The sequence below is a fragment of the Pleurodeles waltl genome, chromosome 5 (assembly GCF_031143425.1).
Source record: "Pleurodeles waltl isolate 20211129_DDA chromosome 5, aPleWal1.hap1.20221129, whole genome shotgun sequence".
Lineage (NCBI taxonomy): Eukaryota > Metazoa > Chordata > Amphibia > Caudata > Salamandridae > Pleurodeles > Pleurodeles waltl.
In genome coordinates, this window is record NC_090444.1 from 263017992 (window position 1) to 263040642 (window position 22651).

General features: G+C 43.6%; 1 protein-coding gene across 2 annotated transcripts in view; it reads left to right on the plus strand.

The window, feature by feature from the left end:
• The window catches only part of DYNC2LI1 (dynein cytoplasmic 2 light intermediate chain 1), a 271075-nt gene that overhangs the window by 105902 nt on the left and 142522 nt on the right, over positions 1–22651 (plus strand). For both annotated transcript variants that reach the window (XM_069233995.1, XM_069233996.1), the window contains exon 5: positions 4550–4638. In XM_069233995.1, the coding sequence (XP_069090096.1) occupies positions 4550–4638 (89 nt within the window). The remainder of the gene's footprint in view (positions 1–4549; positions 4639–22651) is intronic.

Here is a 22651-nt window from a genome sequence, read left to right on the forward strand (position 1 = left end):
GGGGGGGGCTCCAGGGGGGTCAACTCTGGCTACTCACAGGGTCGCAGTCGCCGGGGAGTCCTCCCTGTAGTGTTGTTTGTCCGCAGGTCGAGCCGGGGGCTTCGGGTGCAGAGTGCAAAGTCTCACACTTCCGGCGGGAAACATGGAGTCCTTTTAAAGTTGTTTCTTTGTTGCAAAGTTTTCTTCTTTGGAGCAGAGCCGCTGTCCTCAGGAGTTCTTGGTCCTTTTAGATGCAGGGTAGTCCTCTGAGGCTTCAGAGGTCGCTGGACCCTGTGGAACGCGTCACTGTTGCAGTTTTTCTTGAAGTGGGGAGACATGCCGGTAGGGCTGGGGCCAAAGCAGTTGGTGTCTCTGTCTTCTCTGCAGGGCTTTCAGGTCAGCAGTCCTTCTTCGTCTTCAGGTTGCAGGAATCTATCTTGCTTGGTTCTGGGGGCCTCTAAATACTCAATTTAGGGGGGTGTTTAGGTCTGGGGGGTTAGTAGCCAATGGCCACAAGCCCTGATGGTGGCTACACCCTCTTTGTGCCTCCTCCCTGAGGGGAGGGTGGCACATCCCTAATCCTATTGGGGGAATCCTCCATCTGCAAAATGGAGGATTTCTAAAAGTCAGAGTCACCTCAGCTCAGGACAGCTTAGGGGCTGTCCTGACTGGCCAGTGACTCCTCCTTGTTTTTCTCATTATCTCCTGCGGCCTTGCCGCCAAAAGTGGGGCCGTGGCCGGAGGGGGCGGGCATCTCCACTAGCTGGAGTGTCCTGGGGTGCTGTAACAAAGGGGGTGAGCCTTTGAGGCTCACCGCCAGGTGTTACAGTTCCTGCAGGGGGGAGGTGAGAAGCACCTCCACCAAGTACAGGCTTTGTTACTAGCCACAGAGTGACAAAGGCACTCTCCCCATGTGGCCAGCAACATGTCTGGTGTGTGGCAGGCTGGTAAAACTAGTCAGCCCACACTGGAAGTCGGGTATGTTTTCAGGGGGCATCTCTAAGATGCCCTCTGGGGTGTATTTCACAATAAAATGTACACTGGTATCAGTGTGCATTTATTGTGCTGAGAAGTTTGACACCAAACTACCCAGTTTTCAGTGTAGCCATTATGGTGCTGTGGAGTTCGTGTATGACAGACTCCCAGACCATATACTCTTATGGCTACCCTGCACTTACAATGTCTAAGGTTTTGCTTAGACACTGTAGGGGCATAGTGCTCATGCACCTATACCCTCACCTATGGTATAGTGCACCCTGCCTTAGGGCTGTAAGGCCTGCTAGAGGGGTGACTTATCTATGCCATAGGCAGGAGGGGAGTGCCATGTCGACTTAGTCATTTTCTTCCCACCAGCACACACAAGCTGGCAAGCAGTGAGTCTGCGCTGAGTGAGGGGTCCCCAGGGTGGCATAAGACATGCTGCAGCCCTTAGAGACCTTCCCTGGCATCAGGGCCCTTGGTACTAGGGGTACCAGTTACAAGGGACTTATCTGGATGCCAGGGTGTGCCAATTGTGGAAACAAAGGTACAGTGTTAGGGAAAGAACACTGGTGCTGGGGCCTGGTTAGCAGGCCTCAGCACACTTTCAAATCATAACTTGGCATCAGCAAAGGCAAAAAGTCAGGGGGTAACCATGCCAAGGAGGCATTTCCTTACACTTTATATATGTGTATATTTCAAAGGAAACATGTGTGGATATGTATATATATTTATGTGCATAATTTGTGTTGTTGTTTCCATTAGTTTTGTTTCATATTATTGGAATAAAAGTTGGTATATAAGTTTAATTGATGTACTTATATCACTTCTGTGATGTCAGTGTTCACCTGTTTGCCTCAAAGGCACGTAAAAAATGGTGATAACTGATGTCTGCACGTCGATGAGGGCTTCGTATTGCCTGGATGATGTCATACGGCATCGTGCAGAGCTAGAAGAAATTTTTTTGTCGAGGGCTGGCCCATGGGGAAAATTCTTTAGGTGAGGAATCCACAGGTAGCTAGTGTATCCACCAGAAAAGGCGTTACCGAAGGTAAGTAACTTGTTCATCTGGGCTTCCACGGGATCCGGCCGTCTCCCAATGCTACAGTCTGCCACTATAAAAGTTCCTGAAACGCAAAAGGGCATGATTTTGCAGCATTTATTTTCAGTCCTGAGAGTCTGCCATATGTACTCAGTTCGCCCGCTATTTTGGACAAATCATGACATATACTATCATGTCATCTGCATAGTTAGAAGTAGCCTGTACCTCGCCTCTAACCGGGATGCCCCAATCCGGTGCGCTCTGGCTTAGTAATTGTTCTAGAGCTTCAATTGCCATTACAAATAATAAGGGCGATAAGGGGCAGCCCTGACGCGTGCCTCTGGAGATGCTATACGGTTCTGAGATGCATGTCCCTGTTTTTGCCCTTGCTGTAGGTAGCGAATATAGCAGACACACCCATTCAATGTAGGAGGCCTGCACTCCGTAGTGGGCAAGTGTGGATAACAGGAACTCCCAGCTCAGCGTGTCAAGGGCATGACGTATATCTAAGGAGAGGCAGCCTGCATGTGGGTGTTTTTCCCGCAAACTGTGCATGCCATGGAATAACCGGAGTATATTTAGCAAAGTGTAACGGTTTGGTACAAAACCGTTTTGATTGGTATGCAGTATTTGCGGTAGGTGTGGAAGAAGTCGCTTTGCTAGGATTTTGCTCAAAATTTTGTATTCTGTATTCAGAAGACAGAGGTCTATATCAGGACAACTCCAGTGCCGATTTATTTGGTTTCAGTAAAGATGTAACCACCGCTTGCCGCGTTGTTGGAGAAAAGTGCCCCACCTGTAGTGATTGATTATATAAGTTCAACAGCTTTGGAGCTAGTTTGTGTATACTGTATAAGTACTATAAAATTCAACGGGCAACCCGTCAGATCCCGGTGTCTTATTATGTGACATATCTTGTACGTGACTTCGGTGCAATAACATTGATGGCAGCACCCCCACTCTGAAAATGATTCCAGCACAACTGCCAGATTGTATGTGAAAATCGTTGGGTATGTTTAAGAGCACCCAAACAGTTGCAACTTTTTTTTTCAACAATTACTAGGAATAGATTAAAAAAAAAAAAATCACCTAAATTAAAATTAGATGCTTATTTGCGACACAGGCTTAATGTGGTCAGGTTACGTTATGGCATTGTGATTCTGAAAATAAAAGTTCACATATATGGGTGTACGGAAATGCTTTACCATACATCAAGCATTAGGAGATAGGTTCTAGTGCCAGCTGTCTTTGTAGAGTCTGTGGCAACACTACTTTCTGAAGGTGGTCAATATAGGGGGTCATTTAGAGTCCATTGCAAAAACTCAGGATCAACACCCCTGATGCAAGGATGTCTAGATCAGCATAGGAAAAAGGGAATAATACCCGCAATGTGATTTGCATATACATAGTTTTCTCAATTTTCTAAAAAAACTGGTGATAAAGGTGCTCACAATTTTTGTTACCCTCTAAACCTGTGTCATTGTGAAAACATTTGTAAATATTATTTGTGCCTATTTTAGTAATATTGCAAGACTCTCAATGAGGCCTTTACAACTTAGTAAAGCATCACTGTAGTGTTATAGCCATATGGTCCAGTGACTTGCCAGAGGAGGGTATTTTGAACCAAGCAAACCTGTGGACACAGTGAGAGAACAAGTTTTATAGTCAGGTATGATTTCTTTCCAACATCATTTAAAACGTAGGATTTATACTGCAAGTCTTGTGGGTCTAAAAAAACTCTATACTCCCCCTCCACGGGGAAACATGGTTCCGGGCTTACTTGTTACTGTGGGCATTGTCCATTGCTTAGCTTCTATCTGTTGGGTTTTGGTACTCTTATTTGTTCCAAGATCCTGTAAAAAGTGTTTTCCGGGTGCGTCCTATTTTGCTGTGTCCCTTTCCCCATCCTTTCATCTGTCTTCGGATACTGGCCATTCTGTAGTCTTTACATCAATTTCTCTCAGGGCAGTGTTTAGCAGTTTCTTTGGGACTTTTTGCAACCTCTTTAGGATAGGAAATCCTAATGTTTGTTTCATTAAACTGGTCCCTGATTTAGAAGATCTCACCTGGTAACTGTTATTTTATGTGATGGTTTGCCCTAACAACCTTACTGTGTTTGCTGCAAAAGTTCAAAGTCACTGTCCCGTCTGACCATTACCAAACCAGCAGCACCGTGTCACAAGGGCTTTGTCACTAACCTCAAATAGAAGTTGTTGGCAAGTGCATTTCAAAGGCTTTGCCATAGCTTTTTAAAATTGTATTTAAGAATTGAAATTGTGTCTTTTTTCCGTAAATCCATGCTTCAAGTAGATTACTGATACTCTTGGTATATTGCATTTGATTATACCTATTAAGCAAAAACACATACACTTTCTATACAGAAGAATTGTATTAGAGTATGAACTAGAAAAATATAATGATTTTTTGCTACTCTGATTTTTATCTACAAATGTGCTGGAATGTAATTTGCTATTGCTTAGGTCTCTCGAATGAAAGACTGTAGTAGATGAACAAACAATGCATTTGACACTATTCTTTCTTGATTTTCAGCCAAAAGACATTGCTCATTTTTGGGAACTGGGAGGTGGAACATCCCTATTGGATCTTGTTTGCATACCAATAACTACTGAGAACATAAAGTAAGTTATAATTGTTGACAGGTGAATTACTTGTATTTTATCTGGGGAACTTTAAACGTAAGAAGCATGGGAAAATAAAGCACATTCAATGTTCCCTGTTGAAAGCAGTGCAGAATACTAGATGCTAACCTGTCTTATAAATTCAAACAACCCATTTATTAAAAAATTTAACTGACAGTGTGTTTTCTGCATCCATCATGTGGAATACTACTATGTCTAAATTGCTGCCTGTCAGTGATCTGAGCTAATTTTCCTCTCATGAAATGCCAACATTGTCTCTACGAAATGTTTGATTTCTTGAAATTTCGGGGAAGGACGCATCAATACAGAGGGTTTATTACATTTGAGGTGAGCAGTAGTGGTCTGATGGTTAAGCAGCAAACTCTGGATCAAGGAAATGTTTGTCTGAACCCCAGCTTTCCAACTTGAATCATTATGTGATCCTTGAGGTGTACATGTCTTTTTCAAACTAGAGCTAGGATATAATACATGGGTGAGTGTTTTTGCTTTTAGGAAGTTTCAGAGAGTGCCCATCATTCCAATGGATGTAGTTCAATTTAGTGGAGAAATGTCAATTCACCAATTTGACACTTTCAGGTTCAGGAGACTTGTGTTTTTTCTAGATTCTCCAGTTGATCACAAAGTCTGCTACTAGAACAAACATTAAGGCGGTCATTCTGACCGCCGCCCGCCATGCGGTCACCGCCATTTGGCCGCTCCGCGGTCAAAAGACCGCGGAGGCCATTCTGGCTTTCCCGCTGGGCCGGCCGGCGCCCGCCAAAAGAGCACCCGCCGGCCCAGCGGGAAAGGCCCTGCAACATTGAAGCCGGCTCCGAATTGAGCCGGCGGTGTTGCAGGGGTGCGACGGGTGCAATTGCACCCGTCGCGATTTTCACTGTCTGCAAGCAGACAGTGAAAATCATGCTGGGGCCCTGTTAGGGGGCCCCTGCACTGCCCATGCCAATGGCATGGGCAGTGCAGGGGCTCCCAGGGGCCCCACGACACCCGTTCCCGCCATCCTGCCGCCAGGAACAGGATGGCGGGAAGGGGGTCGAAATCTCCATGGCGGCGCTGCTTGCAGCGCCGCCATTGAGGTTCTGCACAAGCAGGGGAAATCCGGCGGGAAACCGCCGGATTCCCTTTTCTGACCGCGGCTTTAACGCCGCGGTCAGAATGGGCAATGAAGCACCGCCAGCCTGTTGGCGGTGCTTCCGTTGCCCCCGGCCCTGGCGGTCTTGTACCGCCAGAGTCGAAATGAGGCCCTAAATGCCAATAGTTGTCGCTTATGAGAGGGCTACTGGCTTTGTCAATATCTTTTAACCATGCTGTACTGCAGCGGCAGTACAACATAAACAGCAACTGAAGGAGAAAAGTAGATGGAGGCAAGCAACAACATGGACAGCAATGTAAAGAGAGCGGATGGAGGCAAGCACCATGGTTAAGGGAGGGCTAGTGGGGCACGCCACATTTGTGATTGGGTGGGCAAGCAACACTGACAAGGGAGAGAGGGCATACGGGAGGCATCAAGCATCAGTGAAGAGGGAGAGAAGAAGAGAGTAACACGAAGAAGGGAGAAGTACACGCTGAAAAGATGCTCTTGGGCAGAGTGCTTAAACACAAAGAAAAAAGTAGAAGCTAAAACAATGAGCATCGGAACAACACAGTTAATGCATCCATAATCCAGCGGAGTGACAAACACAAGAAGAGGAAGGAAGCTTATGCCAGCTGGCCGACAAGAAGCAAGCAAATGAAAGTGACAAAAAAGCCATTGAATAGTAAGCAACTGGAGGCCTCCGAGCTCTCGGTGAGAAAATATAAGGTCTCAAAAGTCAGTGCATGTACTGTCTAGGCAAGACTTAAAAATCACTGACTCTGTGATCTTAACAGTGGCATCATAACCCCTCACTTTAGCAGCTTAAGCAGAGGTTGAGTGCCACTGGACAGTTTATGTAGCTAAAAAATAAAACAACTTTTCAAATGTCTGTTGCTCCCTTCTCTTTGAAACAAAACCTCTCTCAAACGTAACTACTACTGCAAGAAATAATATGGTATAGCTGCGAGGTGCAGAAACAAATTAAAGAAGAGAGTATAAAAGAAGAGAAGGAAGTGAGGGAGGGATGTAAGGAGGGAAAGAGACAGCAATGGAAAGAGAAAAAGATGGGTGTGTGGAGATGGAAGGGTGAGATGAAGGATGGGTGTATGTAGAGATGGATAAGGGAAAAGGGAGCAAGAGATGGATAGATGGAGTGAAGGAGAGATGGATGGTTGGATGCAGAGGACAGATGTAGAAAAGGAAGTGAGGCTGTAGAGAAGGAATAATGCAAGGGATAATAGGGAGCTAGATGAGTGGGTGGCTAGAGATGTGCGAGGAGAATGATGGAGTGCATATAAGGAGACAGGAAGATTAGTTGTAGAGATAGACAAATGGATGAATTGATAGAGGGAAAGATGGATGGATAAATGTAGGGTTGAAAGGGTTGGTGAATGGAGAGAAGGATGACTGTTGAAAAGGAAGAATGTAGAGAAGGATGGATGCATGGAAGAAAAGATGGAGAAATGGACAGATAGGTGGAGAGGAGGACAGCATGAGGTAGGATGGTGGAGAGAGTAAAGAAAGCATGGCTGGAAAAATGCAGGATGGATGTGTAGAGAGAAAGATGGAAGTATGAGGACGAGGAAGGATGAACAGGCAGAAGGATGGGTGGATCAAAAAATGAATGGAGAATTGAGTTGTAAAAGACAGAATTCAAAACTTTGATGCAAAAATCAATAAGAAACTGTGGAGATTTGACCATGTCTGCATTTAGAAGCTTTCAATACTTAGCAGTTGAACAGTGAGTTTTATTCAATTAGTTTTATTCAAGTACTTCTTTTTGCCGCACAAGTCCTTTATTGGGACAGGTGCCTTTTGCCTGATAGGACACTTGGGCATGATGTACAAAACTGTGACTTTGCATTGGGAAATAGCAATTATTAAAGAATCACAATTTATGAATCTCAAAAGAGTATTGTACATACAATACAAATAGTGTGTACATTAGCAAATAGTGATTTTATTTTTAAATGTTTGCTGAAGCTTAATATGGATTTCCAATTTGCTATTCAGTATGCCTCGCAAATTGCTGATCGTTAAGTCACAGATTGCAAACGTTGCTGCCACAGTAGGTAATGACATCACAGACCCAGAAAATGTCTCAGAAGCATTCCTTCAGAGCCTATGAGAGAAGCACACCTTTCTGTTTCTTCTTCTGTTTAGTCTTGGAGGAAAACAGAATATCAACCCAGGAACCACAGGAGAATACTAGTTGAGAATGAAAGTTAAAATGTAGATACCAAGAACTTAACATTTTGGGGGAAGAATGTGTGACTGATAATGCTAAGGTTTTTGCAAAGGCATCACTTACAGTTGAGAAGGCAAATGCAAACAATTTGTAGACTTAATGCCATGGGTGGGGCACCAACAGGAGTGTGGCTGAGACATTGTTATTATCTAGGGCTCAGGTCCAAAGATGAAACTGCCAAAAGAAAATTAAAGGCTGCACCAATAGGAGGAGAACCCAGGGCTGAAGCATTGCCGTCTGCAATGAAAAAATAATAGAATTAACTTTGTACCAGAGACAGGGTATACTAAAACAAAACCTTTTTTAAAACAAATGTTCAAAACGTATAAATGGCAGATGTAAGTCACACCTCACCTTGCCCCTACCATTGTCCACTTAGCCAGAGTGGCACCAATCCCAGGAGGGAAACCTGTTTCAAAACTGGTTTCAGGAGAAGCTTCTCATTTTCCTAGGACACACCTCTGGGGTGTGCCCAGAGCTCTGCATAAAAGAAGACATATTCTGCCATATTGGTTTTAGATAGAGAAAGGCACTGCGAGAGTGTTTACAGTAAAACATAGATGAAATGTTGAAAAGTGGGATGGGAACCCCACTGCCTACCGGGAACTTTAACCCAGTTGATTAGGGAATAGCCAGGATACTCCCCGCCCACAAGCTGGCACAGGACATAAATGTGGCACCCTCAGTACCCTCTCCAGAACACCTCTGGACATGTGGAAGACAGAAGGAGTACTAGACCTGCCGTTGAACCTGTGGAGAGAAACCCCAAGGGAGGGAACTGCTCCCCTGTTGTACCCAGGACCGAAGAGTGAACTTGAAGGATTAGTTGGCTAGCTTCCTGTTTAGTTCCAGGAACAAATAAGTTGCAAGAAGCCCCATTCTCTACTGAGCCCAGCTAACCATTTTGAACTGGATTTGCCCTAGACCCTGCTGGTGACTTTTGGGAGATTGAATCCTAAAACCCGAGTGGCTAGTGTTAGAGTTTTTCTCTTTCCTCCCTTCAAGATTGTGCAGTTGCTACTATTTCACAACATGTGGCAGGATTATATTTTAGTGCACCCCACTCTATTGCAGATAGCAAAACTGCCCTTTTTGCAAACCAAATTTTCTTTTGATAATTGATCTAGGGCCAGATGAATCATGAAGGCCTTTTGCGATTCGGAAATAGCGATTTTTTAAGAAATCGCTATTTCCGACTCGCAAAATGCCATATATCACATTTGCGAATCGGGAATAGAGATTTCTTAAAAATCGCAAATGCTATTACCGAATCGCAAATTGGGAAACCGGCCCTATTCACACCTATGGGCCTGTTGGCCCATATCTGCAAATGTTTAGCATTTCCAAAACTGCGTTTTCTTAACTAATTTTCTTTGGGACATGTAAGGTGCACACATGCCAAAAGGGCATGTGTGCTTTACATGTACATTTTAAAAATGCACTTCAAATGCATTTTTCAATTTTGCACATGGTTACCACCAAATTCAACTTGCCCAAATCGCATTTAGGAATTGCTTCATACATGTGCTAAGGAATCGCAATTTGCGATTTCTAATTTAAACAGGGTTGCAATTTTAAGGAATCACTATTTTAGTGATTCCTTAAAATTGCGTACAGAATGTCTTTCATACATTCTGAAAGGGCTTTTTGCATTCGCAAACGGGCATTTGTACTGTTTGTGAATGCAAAAAACCTTGATACATCTGGCCCCTGGTTTGCTTGCGAGCAGAATTGTATCTCCAGTGCATTGCGAGAACGTGAGTTATAATTAACTTAGGGTGCAAGTTTTAGTTTCTTGAAAGAACTTTAATTATAACTGCGTAATTTCTATGGTTTTGTAAGAGTAAAACTAGAACCTATCTATGACGTCCCTGTAACCTTCTATGTTTTTCAGTGAATATATATATATATATATATATATATATATATATATATATATATATATATGTTCGGTGGCATGTGCATCTGCAGATACACATGCTATGCACAGTTCCTGCCATCTAGTGTTGGGCTCGGAGTGTTACAAGTTGTTTTTCTTCGAAGAAGTCTTTTCGAGTCACGGGACAGAGTGACTCCTCCTTTTCGGCTCCATTGCGCATGGGCATCGACTCCATCTTAGATTGTTTTTTTTCCGCCATCAGGTTCGGACATGTTCCTCTTCACTCCGGCTGTTCGATTCGGAAAACATATAATTCACCGAAATTCGACTGTTTTGTTCTCGATCGCGCCCTATCTTGCATCGACACCTCTGTACTGTAAGACACACACCTTTGGTTGCCCTTTGGGGCACCCGTGCCCAACCTGGGCCTGGTCGGCCCGACCGCAAGAAGCCCCAAAGCCTCATGGACCAGACCCCATTCCGAATCTGCCCTTGGTGCCACGCCAAGTATCCCTACACAGATCAACATCGGGTCTGTAATCTGTGTTTGTCACCAGATCACCGAGAGGATACTTGTGAGGCCTGCAGATCCTTCTGTTCCAAGAAGACCTTGAGAGACCGAAGGGCGAGAAGGCTACAAATGGCATACAAGAGCACCAAACACCTTGACGCAGAAGAAGAGGAGATCATCCACACTGCCATCTCCGTTCAAGGATCCGATTTGGACGAATCTGATGTCGACCAACCACCAACAGCGGGCCAGCATGTGAGTACGCTTGCCCCGACCCAGACTAAGACCAAACAAAAGGCCTCGGGGATGCCACTGCCGGAAGGCCATGGCTCCACCCGGAAAAAATCAAGCGGTGACCAAATAACACCTTTGGCACTGAAAAAGGCTACACCCGCATCCAAGTCTTCGGACTCGAGTCGAGACACAGTCTCAAAAAAATTAGACACGACCTGTCGAGTCGAGACCCCGAAAGTGTCTTTCAGAACCGAGGCCTACTACCACCCCGGGTATTTCGGTACCGAAAAAAACAGCTTCGCAGCCGAAAAGACAATCCTATACTGAGGAACATGGACTTTCAAAACAGCTTAAAGAAAGCCATAGATTTGAGGAAGAGCTTCAACAAATGGAATAATTTGATGACAGACAAGCCAGGATGCAGATCCACAAGGATACTGGTAAGATCATCACAGCACCACCCCTCAAATTTAAAAGAAAGCTGGCATTCCATGGACGTATGGACACTGATCAGCCAAAGGCTAAAGTGGCAAGAGAGCAATCTCCGCCACGCCAGTTTTCTCCAGCCCAGTTTCCTCCTCATTCGTCTCTCCACCTGCTACACCTACTGCACAGTCTCCCACACCACTATGCAGTTACATCAAGACACAGATCCGTGGGATCTTTATGATGACCCTGTGTCAGACAACAGAGTGCTATCCATCTAAGCCCTCTCCACCTGAAGATATCACCTCCTACACACAGGTTTTGGCTAGGGCTGCAGCTTTCCACAATGTAAGCATGTACACTGAACCACTCGAGAACAACTTTTTTTTAAATACATTGTCCTCATCACACGCAACATACCAAAGTCTACCCATGCACCCGGGTATGCTCAAACATGCCCAACAGATATTCCAGGAGCCGCTTAAAGGAAGGGCCATAACCCCAAGGGTAGAAAAGAAGTATAAACCCCCACCTTCTGACCCAGTATTTATCACGCATCAGCTGCCCCCAGATTCGGTAGTGGTCAGCGCGGCGAGAAAAAGAGCTAACTCGCAGTCCTCTGGAGATGCACCCCCTCCAGATAAGGAAAGTAAAAAGTTTGATGCAGCAGAAAAGCGGGGTAGCGTCACAACCAGCCAATCAGTGGCACATAGTGAACTCGCAGGCCCTCCTCGCAAGATACCACAGGGCTCATTGGGATGAGATGAAGGACATTATTCAACAACTCCCCAAAGAACACCAAAAGAGAGCTCAGCAGGTAGTAGAGGAGGGACAGGCAATAACAAATAATCAGATAAGGTCAGCGTTAGACTCGGCTGATACAACCGCAAGAACTATAAATATGGCAGTTTCCATTAGGCGCAATGCATGGCTCAGATCATCAGGTTTTAAACCTGAGATCCAACAGGCTGTCCTCAACATGCCCTTCAACCAACAGCAGTTATTCGGCACACAGGTGGACACAGCCATAGAAAAAATGAAAAAGGATGCCGACACAGCCAAAGCGATGGGAGCTCTTTATTCATCACACTACAGAGGGACATTTCGGAAGCATCAGTATAGGGGGGGTTTCAGGCCACAGCCCTCAGAGCCATCTACCTCACAAACAAAGCCCTCATACCAAACACAATATCAAAGAGAGAGATTTCGAGGGTCCTACAGAGGGCAATTTCCCAAATCCAGGGGAAAATTCCAATCTGCAAAGCAAGCCACTAACACCAAGCAGTGACTTTGCCATCACCTTCCCCCAACACACATCCCCTGTGGGAGGAAGACTGAAAATGTTCCACAATCAATGGTCAAACATCACAACAGACACATGGGTACTATCAATTATCCAACATGGTTACTGCATAGAAGTCGCATATTTTCCTCCAGATATTCCCCCAAAAGCGCACAAACTATCATCGCAAGATCTGGCAATGTTACAAACGGAGGTGCAGGCACTATTAACCAAACAAGCCATAGAACTATGGCCTCATTATCAAAAAGGAACAGGGGGCTATTCCCTGTACTTCCTTATTCCCAAAAAGGACAAAACGCTAAGGTCAATATTAGATCTCAGGACTCTCAACCTCTACATTCAATCAGGACACTTCCACATGGTGATACTACAAGATGTAGTCCCATTACTGCAACAGGGAGAATACAGGTCAACACTGGATTTAAAAGATGCATATTTTCACATACCCATCCATCCAGCTCACAGAAAATACCTCAGGTTTGTTATACAAGGGAAACATTACCAATTCAAGGTATTACCCTTCGGGATAACTACAGCCCCCGAGTATTTACAAAATGCCTTGCTGTAGTAGCAGCATACATAAGGAGACAACACATGCATGTATTCCCATATCTCGACGATTGGCTAATAAGGGCCAACACTCAAAAAAAGTGTCAACATCACACACGTTATGTAATAGATACCCTACACACACTAGGGTTTTCGATAAATTATCAAAAATAACACCTGCAACCATCCCAAATTCAGCAGTACTTGGGAGCTACACTCAACACTCAAAAGGCACTTGCAAGTCCAAGCCCACAAAGGGTGCAATCATTCCACACCATGTTGCCAATAATACAGCCAAATCATAACTACACAGTCCGATTTGTGATGAAACTCCTAGGCATGCATGCGGCTCTTACAACAGTGCCTTGCAAAACAATCGTTGCAGGCACAGGGTCATCTCCAAGATCTAGTGTTGATAGACTGCCAAACACACTATTCGCGTCAGTGGTGGAATTCCACAAATTTAAACAAAGAGCGGCCTTTTCAAGACCCTGCGCCTCACGCAATTCTCACAACAGATGCATCAATTATTGGGTGGGGAGCACACCTCAACAATCGCAGTATACAGGGACAGTGGGGCAGCAAGCAAAAGCAGCTACACATAAATCACTTAGAGCTGCTAGCAGTCTTTCTAGCACTAAGAGCCTTTCAACCTCTTCTGGCTCACAAAAACATTCTTGCCAGAACAGACAATATGGCAACATTGTACTACTTAAACAAACAGGGGGGAGCACACTCATCGCAACTTTGCCTCCTAGCACAAAAAATTTGACATTGGGCAATTCACAACAGCATTCACCTAATAGCTCAATACATTCCAGGGATTCACAATCAATTATCAGACAACCTCAGTCGAGATCACCAGCAAACTCACGAGTGGGAAATACATCCCCAGGTACTACACACTTTTGTCAGTGGGGGACACCATACATAGATCTGTTCGCCACAAACCAAAACGCAAAATGCCAAAACTTTGCATCCAGGTACCCACACCCTCAGTCCAAGGGCAATGCTCTATGGATCAACTGGTCAAGGATATTTGCTTACGCTTTTCCCCCCTCCCACTCATTCCATTTCTAGTCAACAAACTGCGTCAAAACAAACTCAAACTAATACTTATAACACCAATGTGGGCACACCAACCATGGTACACCACACTGTTGGACCTCTCAATAGTACCTCACGTCAAGCTCCCAAACAGACCAGATCTGTTAACACAACACAAACAGCAGATCAGACACCCCAATCCAGCAATGCTCAATTTAGCAATATGGCTCCTGAAATCTTAGAATTTGGCTATCTGAACCTGCCAAATGAGTGTATGGAAGTCATTAAACAAGCAAGAAAACCTACCACTAGGCAGTGTTATGCAAACAAATGGAAAAGATTTGTTTTCTATTGCCAAGCAAAACACATAACTCCTTTGGATGTGTCCATACAAGACATCGTAGGATATTTACACTACCTACAAAAGCACATCTAGCTTTTTCATCCATCAAAATACATCTCACTGCAATTTCTGCTTATTTGTAAAATAAACAGACAAAATCCCTATTTAGGATACCAGTCATTAAAGCATTCATGGAAGGTCTAAGACGAATCATACCTCCAAGAACTCCACTAGCCCCCTTGTGGAATCTTAATATTTTACTTACACAACTTATGGGCCCACCATTTGAACCCATGCACTCTTGTCAGATCCAATTCTTAACTTGGAAAGTAGCATTTCTAGTGACCATCACTTAATTATGAAGAGTTAGTGAAATACAAGCTTTCACGATTCAAGAACCTTTTATACAAGTACACAAACATAAAGTTGTACTACGCACAAATCCAAAATTTCTACCAAAAGTCATTTCACCGTTTCATTTAAACCAAACAGTGGGACTCCCAGTCTTCTTCCCACAGCCAGGCTCAGTGGCAGAAAGAGCACTGCATACATTAGATATAAAAAGAGCTCTAATGTATTACATCGACAGAACAAAAGCATTCCGTAAAACCAAACAGTTGTTCGTCACATTCCAAAAACCCCATACTGGTAACCCTATATCCAAACAAGGCATAGCCAGATGGATAGTGAAGTGTATACAAACTTGTTACCTGAAAGCTAAAAGACAACTACTCATTACACCAAAGGCACACTCCACTAGAAAGAAAGGAGCAACAATGGCCTTTCTGGGAAACATACCAATGACAGAAATCTGTAAGGCAGCCACTTGGTCCACACCTCATACCTTTACCAAGTATTACTGTGTAGATGTGTTAGCAACACAACAAGCCACAGTAGGACAGGCTGTACTAAGAACACTATTTCAAACAACTTCAACTCCTACAGGCTGACCACCGCTTTGGGGAGGATTTCTGCTTTGAAGTCTATGCATAGCATGTGTATCTGCAGCGACACATGCCACCGAATGGAAAATGTCACTTACCCAGTGTACATCTGTTCGTGGCATGTTCCGCTGCAGATCCACATGCACCCTCCCTCCTCCCCGGGAGCCTGTAGCCGTTTAAGTTATAATTTAAAATTGTACATATCTATATAAACATTCCTTTACTTAAACTTTGTACATACATCTCTATCCCATTGCATGGACATCTTTCTTTTCTCACTCTATCACTCCTACCTTACCCTCTGCGGGAAAACAATCTAAGATGGAGTCGATGCCCATGCGCAATGGAGCCGAAAAGGAGGAGTCACTCGGTCCCGTGACTCAAAAAGACTTCTTCGAAGAAAAACAACTTGTAACAATCCGAGCCCAACACTAGATGGCAGGAACTGTGCATAGCATGTGAATCTGCAGTGGAACATGCCACGAACAGATGTACACTGGGTAAGTGACATTTTCCATATATTTTCAAGGTACATTGAAGTGGAGTTTTAGAATAGCAAAGCCTTACTTAGCTATCTAAGTACCTGTATGATATTGTATTAGTCAATGGTCTGTACTAGTAACCCTGCAAGGTATGCCCACTATTGTGATTGTCTCTGATGTGCTCACTACTGCAACAATTGTCAATCATTAGTAGCTTAGGCCTGTTTTCTTCAATGAGGAGTAGATATTGTTACAAAACCGGTTGGAGATCCCTGGTCCAGGGATAACCTCGCTGTGTTGGGTGTACCTGACTAAAACAGGCTGCAACTCTTCAGTCAGGTTAAGAATCGCCTTCTTACTAAATCTGTATCTGTTATAAACTTTTTCTCCAGTATGTTCAAACAAGGTCACCCCCTTCCTAAAATATCTCTCCTTTCTTCTCATCCTCCTCCTCCTTTGTTGTGGTCCTATGATTCACAACTTACTCACCACAACACAGACTGCTGCCTTTGTGAAAGCTAGTATTGCATGATATGTTAGCTGCTATACTATGTACCTGGGTATCATTGGTGCCCACTTAATGGTGAATTGCATATGCTATTTGCTTCTTCTTCAACAAATCCCAATTTGCAAATGATTGCGAACCAATAATTAGAAAACATAATTTTGGAAACACAAATTTAAGTCACAAAATATTTCAGTGAACATTCGGTACACTGTGCAGGTTTAATGGACCAACATTTAGTAACACTTTAACATTGTGCATGCTCAGTTTAGTGCTGGCAAACTATATTGTGAATGGCTTGTTACTCGTGGAGTCTGTGAACATCAGAGCCTTAGCGCACAGCAACCTGGAGATATTTTGACATTGTGAGAACCAGTTGCCTCATTTTCTCCCATGTGTGAAATCGATGTGTTGTGTAGGGCGTTCCTGGGCTCTATTCGATCCCAGGAAAGGAGGTAGAGGGGCAGGGAAGAGGCTCCGAAGTGGATCAACCTTACCAATTTATTGCTGACATGCTATGTTCCCTATCTGTAGAAGATAGGAGCGACTTTGAGGTTTCTAAGGTGAGCCAAAAAGAGACGATAGGTCTGTGTGAAAATCTAGGGAATTTGCTGTATGACCTCAGACGTAGGGCAGCTATTTTAGAAGAAGCAGTGAAAGAGGCCCACCTTGCAAAACTGGAATCTCTGTAAAACAATCAGAGGAGAAAATTCAGTTTAAACATACATGTTTAATAGATTCATCAAATATAACAATAGAATAGTCAATTATTAAGGAATAAATTAAAGTGAAAATGTAATACATCAGCACAAATCTAAAGGAAAAAGAGAGGAGATGGTTTATATGAGCTATAGTCTGATGAATTATACAACAAAGCTAATAATATAGGCAATAAGTAGTAAATACTTTTCAAACATGGAAGGTCAAGGAGGTTGAATAATTTATTTTGCATCAGGTGTAGGTGAGTTTGATAGCTTGGCAGATTTGTTGAAGAAAGATGTAATCCAACTCCATAACTCCTTTTGTTTTAGGACAGGCGAAAAAGGTTTCATATATGCTGTGTCCAGTCTGTGATTATGACAGACTGCATACCACCTCACTTTGAATAATAACTGCATTAGATCTTTCAAATGGGCTGTGATCTGCTGGAAAACTACTACTAATAACAAATCTTATTTTCCCAATTTTCAATAGAACATCTGAACAGTTATCTAATACACTCCCCAAAAATACATTAGATATAGAGAAAGGCACATGTGAATCAAAGTTGAAATTAATTTGCTTCCAAACCGTCAACAAAAAAATGGAGACAAAAGGGGCTAAGAAAAGTAGGAGTTTTAGGTCAATATTTTGCGTTGAACATGTCCAGCAAGTGTCTGGTATATCTGAATCAATTTTGTGCAAAGATAAAGGGGTGAAGACTATTCTTTTATAAATGTAAAATAATGTTTGTGTTGTGTTTGGTGCACGGGATGATTTCCTTATTTTAATCCAAATCTGCCTCAATCTGAGGATAGACCATTAGACTTCTAGATCTTGTTCCATTGATATCTCTGATCCGTTCTTTGTTCTGCTGTTAGAAGTACGATGTAAGTTAGAATATATAATGGATGCCTTGGGATTGGTATGTAGGAGAGAGGCAAGGGGTGTTGTAAGCTTAATGTGGTATTAAGAGCAGATTAAAAAATATTATATGCTGTATCAATACTATTTTGAAAATTTCGAACTTTATTTTGGAGTGAGGATGGAAATCCAAAGAGTGATTGGGCTTGTAAGAAAGAAATGGGAGATTCTTGGCATAAAGGTTGACTAAGAAAGAAGGTGACCCAAGCCCTCGTCAGTAGCAGACTTGACTACGGCAACGCACTCTACACAGGCATCCCAACAAAAGACATCAAACGACTCCAGCGTATCCAAAATGCATCCGCCCGCCTGATCCTCGACATACCCCGCCGATGTCACATCTCCCCTCACCTGAAGGACCTCCACTGGCTCCCCGTGGACAAGAGGATCACCTTTAAACTCCTCACCCACACTCACAAGGCTCTACACAACACCGGACCTACCTACCTCAACTCCAGACTCAACTTTTACGCCCCCACTCGTCAACTCCGCTCTGCCAATCTCGCCCTCGCCATCGTCCCCAGGATCCAGCGCAAGACCTCCGGCGGCAGATCCTTCTCCTTCCTCGCCGCCAAGACCTGGAACTCTCTCCCCACCTCACTACGCCAGACCCAGGACCTCCTCACCTTCAGGAGACTCCTCAAGACCTGGCTTTTCGATCGCTAACAGCTCACCCACCCCCCCCCTAGCGCCTCGAAACCCTGACGGGTACATAGTGCGCTTTATAAATGTAATGATTGATTGATTGATTGATTGGCTAACCCATTCAATTCCTTATCTCTCTAGGATTTCCAGTATTTGGGTCTATTTGTTAAGTTAATAAACTTGTTACGATATATAGAAAATTGGAGGAAAGTATGAAGGTCATTAAAAACACATGATATAGAATCTAGTAATCTATATGTGTTTTTAAAAATAGGGTGTATAACATTTGAATGTTAAGTACTCTTTAAACGGGGAAAGGTGATAGAAAGTTGCGTTCTAAGTCAGTCTATGATGGGCAGTATTCTAGGGAGGAAGCAATCCAATATACGTATTGTCTCAATAAGAATGCTTGATGATATTTTGAGAAGTCAGGAAAGTTTACTCCGCCATAATTTTTGGAACGTTTCAACTTTCCTAAGGATAATCAGAGGAGAAATAATCAGTGGAGTCTTAATATCCCTGAGGAGCAGGAGGACGAAGATTTGAAAGGTTTTGTGGTACGTCAGATCAAGTCAGGGGTCCAAGTGGAGGAGTCAGAGACTGTTATCGCAAAAGACATTCAGAGAGTTCCCTGTGATCCGTTTAGGAAGACCCCAACAGAAATAACACAATTAAACCTAGGAAAAGTTTAGTAAATTTCCTCACTTTAAGGAACGTATTCTTATGGCTGCCTTGGAGAAGAAGACATTAACCGTGGATGGGGTGTCTTTTGAAATCAGATCTGATGTTTCCATCATGACTCTCAATAGGAGCTTGGGATGAGAATCGAACCCTTGAGGAAGTTGGGGGCCTCTGCCCAGCTGAGGTTCCCTGCTACCTTGGCAGTCATGCACAACAACAAAATGTACAATTTTAGGTACTGTAAAAGGGTACCTGATTTAATCAAGGAGCCGGAGAGTAACAATTAAGAGCAACAGCTTTTATTGGGGGGTTTTATCCCAGAGATGTGGCCCTTTGGTGATCTGATATGGAGCGTTTATTTGGTGGCTGTTTTTTTGGTTTCTCCCTAGTAGTTTCTTCTGTTAATTACGGGGTTGAAATAAATTGCTGATTGTGATCAGTGTGGGACCCTCGATACACCATGAGGAAGATCAAGAGGTTCGCCCAGGGTGTTGTATTAGGGATGAACGGGGAAGGGGAGGGTGTGGGCAGAAAAAAAAAATGTCCTCAGGATCCGGAGAGATTTGGGGAGGGGATTCAGTCATGTTGGAGGTCTGAACGGATACTTGGACTACAGGGAGGTTACCTATGAGAGGAGATACAGGACATTAAGAATTCTGTCCTGGAACATCAATGAGCTTTGAGTTAAAGGTTGTGCTACAGGAGACACACCTGACTAAATTGAAGTGTATGGATGTGTTTAGGCCTCTATGGGTGCAACAAGTTGTATGTATGATGGACGAAATGCGTTGCTATTCTGCTCACGAAGCACCCAAACCTATCATTTGGGGAAAGCGTGGTAAATAAGGTTGGGAGGTGGGTTATACTGAAGCTGACAGCATATAACCATGTGTTTACCCTAGGTGGATGTTATAGGCCAGTGGTTCTCAACTGGTGTCTGGGGACCTGTCGAGGTCCGCACGCCTCCTCTTGGAGTCCGCAACTGCTTAGAAAATTAAATAATATGAACAGGTTAGGTCCCCAGCTTTCACTAATGATAAATTGGGGGTCCAGTGTTGTCAGAATGTTGGGAACCACTGTTATAGGCCAAATGTTGATGATATACCTCCGTTGACAGACATGTTTCAGCATTTGCTGCAGTTCCTGGATCCCATCATCTGGTCGGGAGATTTTAGAGTAGTTCTGAACTATGACCTGGACAGCTCGTCAGATAATAAGTCAAGAGTTATTGAGAAAACACAGTCTCAGATGAAGGTTATGATGAACCAGCTGGTATTATATGATCTATGGAGAGAAAGGATGGGGTCATTGCAGGCATATACGTTAAGTAATATAAAGTATAGGCATCAGTCAAGAGCTGAGTATTTCTTGGTGAATCAGAGATTCAGTTTAGGACGTTTCACATCTGGGGGCCCACTTGTCAGACCATTCTGTGGTAAGCCTAGATACTAATATCGTAGGTAAAGCTGAGCAGCACAGGTGGACATTGGATAGGACTCTGCTGTTGAATTAGACGGTAGTGAACGAGCTCCAATTAAATACAAGGGTGTTCTTCTCTATTAATCTCATTTTGGCTCCTTTCGGGTATGTTGTGGGATTCGCTTAAAGCTTTTTTAAGGGGTAGATTTATCAGGTTGGCGTCTTTCAAAAGGAAGACCTAGTTTGGAGATTACCGAGCTGGAATCACATGTACAAGAGGCAGAGAAGAAAATTGGCTCAGAGTGACCTTGGTTCTGAGGAGATAGACCACTTGATTGTGCTACTTCAGTCGGGGAAGGACAGACTTACAGCTGTGATCGAAGGAAGGGCTCAGAGGAGATATGAGGTGAACTGAGTAGCTCACTTTGAGTACGGGGAAAACTGTGGGAAATTACTTGCATGGAAAATAAGGTCCAACTTAGCCAGAAATACAATAAGTGAGCTGTACTGCAGGAGAACGGGAGTCACTTTGAGGAGTGGTAGAAATACTGAAAACATTCTAGGCTTTTTTGAGGATTTGTATTCAGAGGATTTGGATGTAAGAGAAGAGAAGAGAGGATGTGGAATAGTGTTGAGGCTGATGATCGAGGTACGCTAAGTGATGAGGATAGTATAAAAATTAATGAGTATGTCAAGTAGTCCGAGGTAGAATAAGGTGGGTAAAGCTCCAGGTCCGGATGGTCTACCCTTGGAAGTTTATAAGGCCCTGGGTGAGAGTATAATACCAGTCATCAGCAGACTCTTCTGAGAAATTTTCGAGTCGGGTGTCATGCTACCCCCATTCTAGGTCGAAGCCATTGTCATATTGATACTAAAGCTGGGAAGTGTCCAAGGAATTGTGATTTTTACAGGCCAATATCTCGCTTGAATTTTGATTATAAGATCTTTACAAAATATTGGCAAACAGATTAAGTGGGAGATTGGTGTGCTCCAGCATGACCATCAAAAAGGACTTCTAAAGGGACGGCACTTGCATGAGCTATCGCAGGGTTTGATCACTTCAATTGATTTAGCTAAGACACATGTGACACCTTTGGCAGTAGTTCTGTTAAGTGCCACTAAGGCGTTCGACACAGTGAATTGGATGTTAAGATCTTTAACTTTGGGGAAACGTTCTACTGGGTATTACAAAGGATATATCAGAATTCCCATGCAAAAGTGTTAGTGAATGGCTCCCTTACTACCCCCTTTAACATAGCGAGGGGAACAAGACAGGGGTGGTTATTGTCACCGCTTTTATTTGGTCTGAATATAGAGCCCCTTGCTTTGAAAATCAGGCAGTAGAGGGATATAGTGCCATTTAGGTGCAATGGATGGAAAAGGAGGGTCACCCTTTATGCTGATAAACAGCTGTAAGACAGAAGTCATGGTTTGGAATATGCCAAAGGAGGGAGCACTAATTAAAAGTGAAATTAGGTATTTGGGGGTCACTATCACATAGGACATACATTTTTCTGGAATGCCCAGTAATCATCTAATTATGGGCAGACGTGTGTATTGCAGAAAGTGAGATCCTTTCTGTAATATTCCAGGTAAGTGGTGCTCTTGTTATTTTTGGGAACTTGCAAGATCAAGCTAAAGTGCTAGCGGCAAACTACTTTTCTATATGATTCTATTAGCTAAGAGGGACATATGTAGAAGGTGGCTCAGTAACCTTCCACTTCTTTATTTGGACTGGAGGGGATCGCTAATTTATAACTTGAACCTTGATATAAAAGACACAGGAAATAGAAGTTATACATTTTAGTTGCCGCTAAGGGTATTGTTGGAAAGAGCCTGATCTGGAATCACAGGGTCGTGTCCTCAGTGAGGCCTTTGGTGAGGTTGATATTTCTGCTCTGCTCATACTGTACCATGATTACACCTACAAGTTGCCAGTGTTGCTCTGACATCGGGCTGTAGGGCCAGGATGCATCGGCGAACTTGGCTTCTCCAGGCAGGATTTGTTCCTTACTTTTCTCCCGACTGAGAAAAGGCCAGCCCCCGGATAAAAAGGTCTGAAGGGGAACACCTGAGGGTGA